The 10,841-nt window shown below is 26.5% G+C and overlaps 1 protein-coding gene across 1 annotated transcript; it reads right to left on the bottom strand.

The window, feature by feature from the left end:
• Window positions 1-3,831: 3,831 nt before the first annotated feature.
• LOC112795546 (uncharacterized) lies at window positions 3,832-8,282 on the bottom strand. The gene is made up of 3 exons (XM_025837517.3): window positions 8,110-8,282; window positions 7,420-7,659; window positions 3,832-4,372 (listed from the first exon to the last, which is right to left on the bottom strand). The coding sequence occupies exons 1-3, from the start codon at window positions 8,122-8,124 to the stop codon at window positions 4,295-4,297; spliced, it is 333 nt and encodes a 110-aa protein (XP_025693302.1). The 5' UTR covers window positions 8,125-8,282; the 3' UTR covers window positions 3,832-4,294.
• Window positions 8,283-10,841: the final 2,559 nt, after the last annotated feature.

The following is a 10,841-nucleotide window of genomic DNA, read 5'->3' as shown; positions in this document are numbered from 1 at the left end:
ATGAATCGTGAAGAATAAAGTAACATAACAAAATAATTAATGTGGGTAAAATAATATTAAAAAAAATAAAGAACTTTGTGTTTGATTGTGATAATACAATTAGCTGCTATCCACTGAAAGTGATCAATAATGAAATAAGGGAAAGCTAATCTGTAAGCAGTAGCACAGAGGAGTCCTTTAACGATTAACACCATGAAAGTAGAAACAACCTTTTATTCTTTGGAGGGTACTAGGGTAGAGTGGAAGACGTGGCTTATCGAACCCATTATGAAATTCCCGTACATTGAGTGAATGAACTTTAGTCAAAATTATAATGATAGCATATGTTTACATATGTAGATATATAATCATAAAAATGGTTAATTTAGGGACATGTGTCGTATTTTCTATGAGTTATTATGTATAAGGGGGTAGTGGACCTATGAGTACTAATGTTGGATTACAAGTTTTATTATTAGCTAATGAAGTAAATCAATTCCGTTAGGTAGATAATAGGAGATATAAACAACATAAATAACATAATATCCATTCTTATTTTCAATTACACATTTTTTTAATAAAAAATATTTGAGTTGGTCGAGTGGTTAATTCACTTATCCGCTTAAGTAAGTGTATACAAAACTCATAAAATAGGAGATTATTTTATTTTTTGTCTCGTATTAAAGTAACAGACAAAAAATAATAATACAAGATGAGAGATATATGTCACATATATCCTGTTTCAACCATAAAGTATAATGTGACTTACGTTTAGTTTCTACTAAAAACTATAATAAAATTTTATTATAATCAAAATTCATTACAAATACCAATTTCAAATAAAAAACGCACACTATTGTCACTTTTCTAAGTTAACCCAAAATTAGTAATATGTAAGTGCTAACCCAACTTAAATAAAGAAAATCAAGTGCACTCTAATTTTAAATATATTTTTGAAAAATAAATATTCAACAAAAATATAAATTAAAATGACTTTTGTGTGATTAATTTCCTTTGTTTTTTGTATATCTCAGTATGAACTTAATTATAGATAATAGAGTAATTAGAACACACTCAAATATCAAGTAATAAAACTATATCATCAAAGGTTGTGTTTTCAATTTGAATCGGTTTGAATTGGTTGCTTTCCTTTTTGAATGATTCCTTTATATATAGTAGTTTAATCTCTTCTTCAATAAAAGAATCATTTTTTATTTGTTGAAGTAGCAGTTGCACCTTTCAATGTTATAGCTAGAGCTATTAGCTTGATTGAGATTCATTTTCTTGTTTACCTTGATATAGTAATGTGCAAATAATTTTTTAAATATGTATATTAGATTATTTATTTGACTTAATATATATTAATAATATAAATTAAACTCAATATATATTAATAATGTAAATTAAATATTATTATTTTTAATTTCTAGTTGTCTGTTCATTAAAAATGAGATCAAATTGTATTTGAAAAGTTGTTTGCACATTACTATATCAAGGTAAACAAGAAAATGAATCTCGCCAATAGCTCTAGCTATAACATTGAAAGGTGCATTTGCTACTTGAACAAATAAAAAAAGAAAAAGTACGAGGAGCCAATATATATTTTATATAATGAAGTTAAATTGAAATTAGAATTAAATTAGAGACAATTAACTAATTTTGAGTAATTTTTAATTTAAAATTTAAATCAAATCATATTGTACATTATTAATAATATTTAATTTATATTATTAATATATATTGGGTCAAATAAACAATCTATTGTACATATTATATAAATACTTTATTGTCTTCTTAGCCAAACTCTTAATGATATTATTCCCGTTATTGCTGTTTTTTACTATTCAAACTTATTTGTTCCTTGAATTTTTTTTTTAATACAATGTTCATTATAACAAATTAGTTCAAATAGAAAATTATCAATTATTTTTGTTATCACAAGTGTAATCCACATCTTAATTTAACAATCTATTTTTGAATGACAAACATGATTAAACCGAATTTAAAAAGAGAATAAAGAGTAACTTCATTGAATTTTCTACAAGCTTCCGCTATTTATGAGCATCTAGCCAATCAAAAAAAAACAAAAAAAACAAAAGATGATACCAAAATAGTATTCATAGAACATAGAAATATACTAGACAAATCATGGTGCTTGTGAAAATTAGATGAGATAATAGTACCAGATGAAAATCAGAGAAAAAATGAAATCAAATCAGCATCCATATGCTAGTACCAGATGAGAGATAATATATTATCATCAACAAACAAACTAAGTAGGTATCAAAGCAATAAAAAATTAGCAATATGAAAAATAACTAAAGCTAAAAACCAAGTTCATGCATAAATTTATAAAGCATAAAATTAGAAAAAATAAAACTAGTTTAATCTTTAATTTTTTTCTTTTTTGTCATCAAGGAGAAAAATAAAAAAGATACCTATAGTAATAAAATAGAAAGCATAGTAGTTCAAAAAAAAAGTTAAAGAATTATTAGAGTTATTCAAAAAACAAGAGATAAAAATAGAAATTATCTCTTAAAAATAGCAGCAGTATACAGATATCCTTAGACATTAAAGTTAGACTCTTCAATTAATACTTCATTCTTTTTTTCTCAGAGAAATAGGATATGTTATTGAGATCAGTAAAATATTGTTAGAGGACTCCAATTTTTTGCTTAGATTTTTTTACATCTAACTCTGATTTTATTACATAATTATATGCTGATGAATAAATTTAGAAAATAAAAAAATATAGTCATTCAAGCTAATCTTTCTCAAAAGCTCATTTTTCTCTATGCCTAATGTGCTATAAGAGAAAATTTTATGAGAGAAAGAGGGAGAGATGAAGGCAGTTTTTTAAGAGATAGCAAATTCTACTATTAACATCCATAACTTCAATGTCAAGTATGTGGTCGAATTGGACACATAATATAGCATATTTTCACATATTTTTCTTTATTTTTTTTTAATTTGTGGTATATACTATTAGGTCATATTGCCATTAAGATTGTACAACTCATTCTCTCACAATGTACATTCCCATATCAGTAATTTTGTTAATAATAAAAATAATGTTTTTGAGAATCATTCATTGTAAGTAATATGTTACTGTCTAATTATAATTATCGATCAAATCAAATTGATTTAATCATCCGGTCAAGACAATGGTCACTCGATTAGTGGGCCAACTGATGAATTACTCCTTTAATTTGTTGCTTTAAATTTAACTAAATAAATATTTAAATAATAATTTAACTGAAACTTTTAAATAATAGAGTAAATGTTCTTTCTGGTCTTGACTATTTGTTCGATGGACTTCGTACCCCTTAACAAATATAAAAATCTAAATCGGTCCTTATCTACTTTAATATATGTACATTCCAGTTCCTGTAACCGGTTTTGAGCAGGTCACTTGCTGACGTATCAGTCACTTGCTTGACCATCTTCTTCATTATTGTAGGGACAAATTACTTACACATCAATAAGTGACCTATTCAAAACCGGTTGCAGGACTGAAATGTACATATATTAAAATAAATAGAAACCGATTTAAGTTTTTATATTTGTTAGAGGGTGCAAAATCTATCAAGCAAATGTTCAGAAGCCGAAAAGGACATTACTCTAAATAATATATATATATATATATATATATATATATATATATATATATATATATATATATATATATATATATATATATATATAATTATTAGCGTCCAAAATCCGAATAATAGTCTTGGATTCTTGGTAGTGGCAGCAGCAAGAAACTTTTAGTTCCAAGATTTTAAGGCTTTAAAATATTGGTTCAAAACCTACTCACAACAAATCTCTAGAACCTGTTTAGAGTATGCATTTCCACAATAATTGACTTTATTAACTGTATTTGTAAATTTAAATATTTAATATGCTATAAATAGATAACAAACAAAAACCACCAGGCTTGAACAACATAGTATACAATGTATACACAATGCAAGAGTTGAGTTTTAGACCATCCTTTTAAGCATATTCAATGGTGGATAGAAAGTGTATTCATACTTTCTTCTAGGTAGTGCAATATAATATTTTTTTTCAGTTTACCTAAACTTCAAAAAAATGTGGTTAAAAATAATTTTAACCGTATTATAAAAGTTTAGCTAAACTAAAAAAAAAAAGGTTATAGTCCAAGGGTCCACCATTGAATTTGCTAGCCCATGGTATTGCAAGCACAACCCCTTCTCATTGTAGGATTTGGCATTGGATTTGTCCCTTCATTAGTCCATTTTATATAATCCATAGATTTAATTTCGAGATATTGTATAATCAAGGATTGACTTCAAGCACGTACAATATCAGGACTTGATGAGCAGCAACTGAAATAGTTATTCACACCACTTTTTCTCCTCTGTAAATTCTGGAAAAAAAATTAAAAGAAAAATAAAAAATGAAAGAATTAGAAACAGAATTCTAATATTTTTATGAGAAACAAATCTTATTAACTTTCATTGAAATATAATAGTTAATGAAGGAAAAGATCGTTGAGTAGCTTTCATTTAGAAAAAATTATAAATAATTTATTGAGTAAAATATTTTTTTGTTCTTAATATTTGGACAAGTTTTGAAATTGTGCCTAATTTTTTAAATGTCTTATTTAAATTTATAATATTTTAAATTTATTATAATATTATTTTATCGTCAATTTTTTTTAATTATTCTATAATCAAGATCCATTCGTGGATGTTACAATCCACTGTGAAAGACTAATTTCATATTACTGTTAATAAAAATAAAAATTTAAATAAAGAAAAGAAAAATTATACTAGCATATGAAAGAATGAAATGTAATTAGAATTTTGTATTACTAGTATTATTTTTCTTTCATTTATTTATTTAATTTTTTACTAATGGTATAATATGAGATTAGTTTGTCATAATAATATCCACATATGTATCTCTATTACATAATTGTTAACAAAGTTAATGGTAAGTTAATATTGTAACAATTCTAAAATGTTAGGAACTTAAATATGACGTTTTAAATGTTAAGCGCAACTTTAATACTTGAATTAAATGTTGGGGACAAAAACGATAATTTACTCATAATTTTTTATTGTAACAATTTAACTTAAAATATAAAAAAAAAATTGTTACTCTATAACTTTTTTTAAAAAAAATCTCAAAACTAATATTTGAACTCTAAATATTATTGTATAGTTTGTTAGAATTTTTGTATACATTTAATAATATACTAAATTAGCCAATAAATCATAGTTCAAATGACATGGCATATATCTTCCTCTCCATCTAAAAATCTTGGGTTTGAGTCTTATCTAATGTAACTTGACAAAAAAAAAAAAAATACTAAACTAAATATTCAAGTTTCTTTTCTTAATATGTGATATTATTTAAATTTTTATTATCATAAATGCTATACTATAAAGGTGGTCAAGCATTATTTTAAATCCCAAAATTTGGCCTAAATCTTAAACTCGTTTCTAATATTTGAAATGACATATTCTGTCACAAACTTTTTATTTTGTTTTACTTGTCTTTTATTGTTATTTTTCTCTTCCTGTTATTTTTTTATTACTTTCATTACCAAATTACTAGAAGCACAACTATAACTAGGCGTGTTGCCCCAATAATGTAGAAGATGAGAGTGGAGAAAATGATCAGAATATTTTTGGAAGAAAGAATTTTGATTTTGATCAAACTTTTAAAATGAGACGAAATAAGACACTTCCAACAAAAATAGAACATTTCAATTTTTAGGAACGAAATTAAAATTGAACCAAAATACTATGGACTAAAACAACATTTTACCTTATTTAAAATTTTAATATGTTCAACTTTTATTTATATACTATTTTATTAGTTTCTCTAACATTACACTACTCAAATTATACACTTATTTGCTAAATTAAATGGTATAATTAATACCGATGCCTTGAACAAGTGATGCTAAATATGTATTGAACAACTAATGCAAATATGAAATTATATTTTAATATTAGGACAAGCATATATAAATTAAAGAGGTATACGTAATAGAAAGATTAAAATTAAGCTTGAATCAATTTATTTTTTCGTTTGGTTGCATATTATATGAATTTAGAAAATTATAAATATGTTCAAATCCAATAACAAATAGATACGTCTTGTAACATATCTTGCGAAAAAAACAAATCACAAACATCATTTAGCCATACAGCAAGGAGTGCATCGCTTCTAAATTAATAAATGATTATAAGTTCTATTTGTATATAATGATTCTAAAGAAAAAAATTCTGCAATATATATATATATATATATATATATATATATATATATATATATATATATATATATATATATATAAGAGTATTTTAGTCATTTTTTATAATAAGGGTATTGTAGTTATTTTTTATAAAAAATAATATTAATTTAGACCAGTTCAATATTTAATTCACTATTTTTTCAGTCAAATCAATTTGTCTAGCCTAATTTTGATAAAAATAACACGATTTAATCGATTATATGTATTAAATTTTAATTACTAAAAAACATCTTTAAAAAAATTTTTTTAAGCGTCTTCATCTGAGTGGTTTTCAACCATAAACTTTAAATTCTTGAAAAAAAAATTGTATACAAAAGATAAAAAAGAAGTTTTACAATATATATTGCATTATAACTCTAGCAAAAATTAAAGAATTTTATAAAGTTTAAAGACATAAAGAAATCTTAGGCTGCTCTTGCATGTTAATAGCTAAGGTAGGACTTTGAAAAGAAGCTTGTATCTCCTAACCTATATATATATATATATATATATATATATATATATATATATATACACCAAAGATAAGAAACTCGAATCTGCAACTTCTTAATTGAATATGGAGAAACTATGCCATTTGAGTTATTACTCATTGGCTCCTAACCTATATTACTAGCATTGTGGTACGAAACTAAAATGAAATATTTATCGAAATAAATACATATAATATTTTTATGTACTTTGAAAATATTATAATTATTTTTTTATATGAACAATATTACATGACCAGTAAATATTATCATTTTTAGTCGGTATTTAGTCGATAATAATTTACACAAATATTTACAAATGTTTTACATACAATAAATATATAATTTATACATATATTTATTAGAATTTTACACACATAAATTAATACCGTTTGTATTCGTATTTTTCAGAATTTATATATATAAATTAATAAAATTTATTTATTAAAGACAATTTAGTATTTGGGTGGAGAAAAAAATACTAAAAATTGAGTTTCTGTTTACTTTTAGTTTGTGGGTGCATGTATCTCACGTGCAACGATTAACCCATAGCTTCATTAGAAAATCAAAGACTTTACCTAACAATGATCCATGTGTGTTTTGATTAGGGGGTATGGACCAAAGGTAGGTGAAGTACTTACAGAAAATTAAAGAGGATTATTGTGAGAGAGTACTTACAGCAGGAGGAGGAGGAAGAGGAGGTTCTTCACTAGCAAGAAGAGCACGTGCACGATAGGGATGGAAGTGATGATTTGTTTCATTCCCAAGGCTTAAACGCCTCACTTCACTCAAATCTGTCTTTTGATTCTTCTTCTTTTCACGAACTTGACCAAACACCATTGAATAATCTGTAGGCGCTCCTCCTGCCTTCTTCTCCCACGCTCCAAACTTCGGCACCGTTGCCTTTACTGCTTTCTTCTGCAACAACATAATTCAAAATCAATTCATTTTATTCTTTCAATCCAAGAAACTCTGTTTTATGATGCCCTGAACGTGTATTGGTTAACACCCCCAATCATCAACCAACACACATTAACTAATACACGTTCTAGGGTTTCAAATTAGGGATATTCAACAACAATAAATTATATGATCAACCAACACACACATTATCAATATGATCCAAGCTAGCAACAAAATTAATAGGCTGGAAGCATTTATTGGATCGGATTTTATCCAATTTCTGCAATCTAATTTTGGAGGGAGTGTACTAGCGAGATTGATATAATTAATGTAAAAATTGTCTTCCTTTTTCTCGAATCTCGTGCGTTTTGATTTTTGTTAGCAACTCGAAACAATTGTGCAAATAATATATTAAAAAAAGTTTTTTTTTTCTTTTTTTTATGCTGTGTAGATTTAGGAACTTACCTCTCGTCTCTCCATGGCTAGATCATCAAACGTTAAGGTTAAAATATGGAAAGGAAAGCTTCAATTAAGATATCTTTCCAATAGAAGAGGATGAATAATGGAAAACTAGGAAGACAACTGAATTTATGTTTTCTGATTAGTGTTTCAAGATGTCCTAGCCTCAACGAAGGGTTAATAGGATGATATATTTATTCTTGACATGTATTATTGATAAAAGTAAAAATAGGAGAAAAACCATATTTTCCCTTTAACTTACTTTTGTTATGAACTGTTAAAACCATATCCAAAGTTAGTTTAGATGCGCACAATATAGATGGTAAACAGAAATGTTAGGTTCACAAATCACAACCACTTGGTGTACACTAATAATACACAATTAAGGTTTTTTTTTTGTTATTTTAATCCAAAACTCCCACAAAATACAAGTATTTGCAAGGCTCAACATAAGTAGAAAATAGAAAAAAAAAATAAAAAATTAGAAATATTGGGTGACCAAACTTTTTTTTTTACCAAGTGAAACTAAATTAGACGATGAATAAATGACCATTTGTATCCATAAAAGATGAAAATACTGATATATGTACTCACACTAGATCGAAATTAAACTTGTACCACGTAAGATATTCTCTGTGTGATAAAAGTACCCTACACTCCAACTCTCTAAAAATAGGATACTTTTGTCACACAGAGAACATCTTCTATAAGTACAAGTTTAGTTTTAATTTAGTGTGGATATATATATGAGCATTTTCATCTTTCATAGATACAAATGGTGATTTATTCATTAGACGATAACCAAAACCAACCCATCTGCTACTCCTTCGAAAAGCCTTCTTAACGTTAATAAAAACAAAAGATCGTAAATCCTTGTTTTCTTAACATTCATTACAAAAAGTTTATAAACATTTTTCATAATCTTGTTGTTTTAATCTCTTCAAATTTCAACGGATTCTCTCCATAATTTTGCCACATCCTCTCCAAATTTTGTCACTTTTGTTCTCTTGTATTAAAATCCTTAAATCCGTTACTCTATCAATTTTGAAGTCATTACTCAATCTCATTTATCTTTTGAATTTCTTCTTTAATAAGGATCATTGTAGTTCAAATTAAATAAATCAAGGGCAAATGGTTCTTTTCTTTCCAACAACTCAAATAGAACAAGTTTGGATTTTGGTTAAATTTGATTTATTATAGTTTTAGATGCTTTTTTAATGCATGATTTTAGAGATAATATATTTATTTTTTGTATTTATTAAAACATAATTCAGAATTTTTTATTTAAACTGGAAGTAGTGAACATCACCATATCATGAAGGAAGCAGATACCAGTTTTGTATTTAATCTTTGAAATTCTATAACCTGCTTAGCCGGTGCATAATGTTGGTTCTTCAATATAGAAAATTTCGTCATGTCAACTGTGCCAATCAATTGTATTAATGTTATTAACTAGCACAAGTTAAAGGGGGGCAGAGGAGGTGTTTCATAAATTTGTAATCAGCTACAGAGAATAAAATAGTTTGGATCCTTTTGTTATTGATGGCAATGCCGAAAATAACATTAAGAACAGTTTTCTCTTCATTGATTTACATGTTTTTTTTGTCTGTTTGTTCTTTTTTTATTCTACTGTATTGTGTTGAGTTCCTTTGGATAAAAAAAAAATTAGAGACATTGTCCTGCTGATTAGGAAACACTCATTATCTTTCTTGAAGAATACTCGTGTACTTACCAATACGCATTGTTAAGAGGACAACTCTTATGCCTTCACCACCGTTAAAAAAATGACAAAATATTATGCATTACATATTATAAAAAAATGACTAGATATTATAAACTGTGATTCTTGAATTTTTGCGAATTTCAGTTGTAAAATATCCGAAAATCACTTTTTCCGTAAAAACCGGGTTCTTACAGCATTTTCATGCAAGGCGAAGTTATTAATGGTTGTATTCCAAGTAACTATATCCTTCTTATGCAGGTGATTAAACACATTAACTGCTTTCTCTCTAACCTCACATTTTGTATACATATCAATTAAGGCATTTTCAATAAACAGGTTCCTTTATAACTAATTTTTTGTGCATACACATATGCACTTAGGCATGGAAAAAAAATCCGAACTTCTGGGTACCCACAAGGTTTACCCGTGACAAAAAGAAAAATAGAGATCCACAAAATTCTCACAGGACAAGGATTCCCCCTGCAAATAAACAGAAACGGATATGAGAATTGAGGTACTAATTTTATGGGGACCCGCAAATATCCGCTAAATTGAAACTACTTATATAATCCTCTTATATATATATGGATCATTCTAGTATGATTATGTTATGGTGATTACTATAATTATATAATGTTTTAAAAAGTGACTGAAATTAAATAATATTTTTTTATTGTTAAACATTTCTTAAAGTAACACTTAAAAAAAAATGTTACCAAAACATACAAAAAAATATAATTTTAATTTTAACAACACTTATATAGTCACCAATCACCATAGTATAGTCATATTAAAATTCGTCTATATATAAAAGATGTAAAAGAACCCTAATTTTGAACAAACTCTCTTTTTCTCTCTCAGGTTCATCATCTATACCTTTCCTCTCTCCAACCACACTCTGGCCCTCCTCCCTCTCCGTCGCCGATACCAACTACGTCGTTGTTGACTTCAACCACACTGCCACCATCCTCTGTCGTTGAAGTCTAAACTTTTAGTCGTTCTTGTGCGTCACTGT

This window comes from Arachis hypogaea, chromosome 4 (assembly GCF_003086295.3).
Source record: "Arachis hypogaea cultivar Tifrunner chromosome 4, arahy.Tifrunner.gnm2.J5K5, whole genome shotgun sequence".
Taxonomy (NCBI): domain Eukaryota; kingdom Viridiplantae; phylum Streptophyta; class Magnoliopsida; order Fabales; family Fabaceae; genus Arachis; species Arachis hypogaea.
This window is presented reverse-complemented; position numbering and strand designations above follow the sequence as displayed.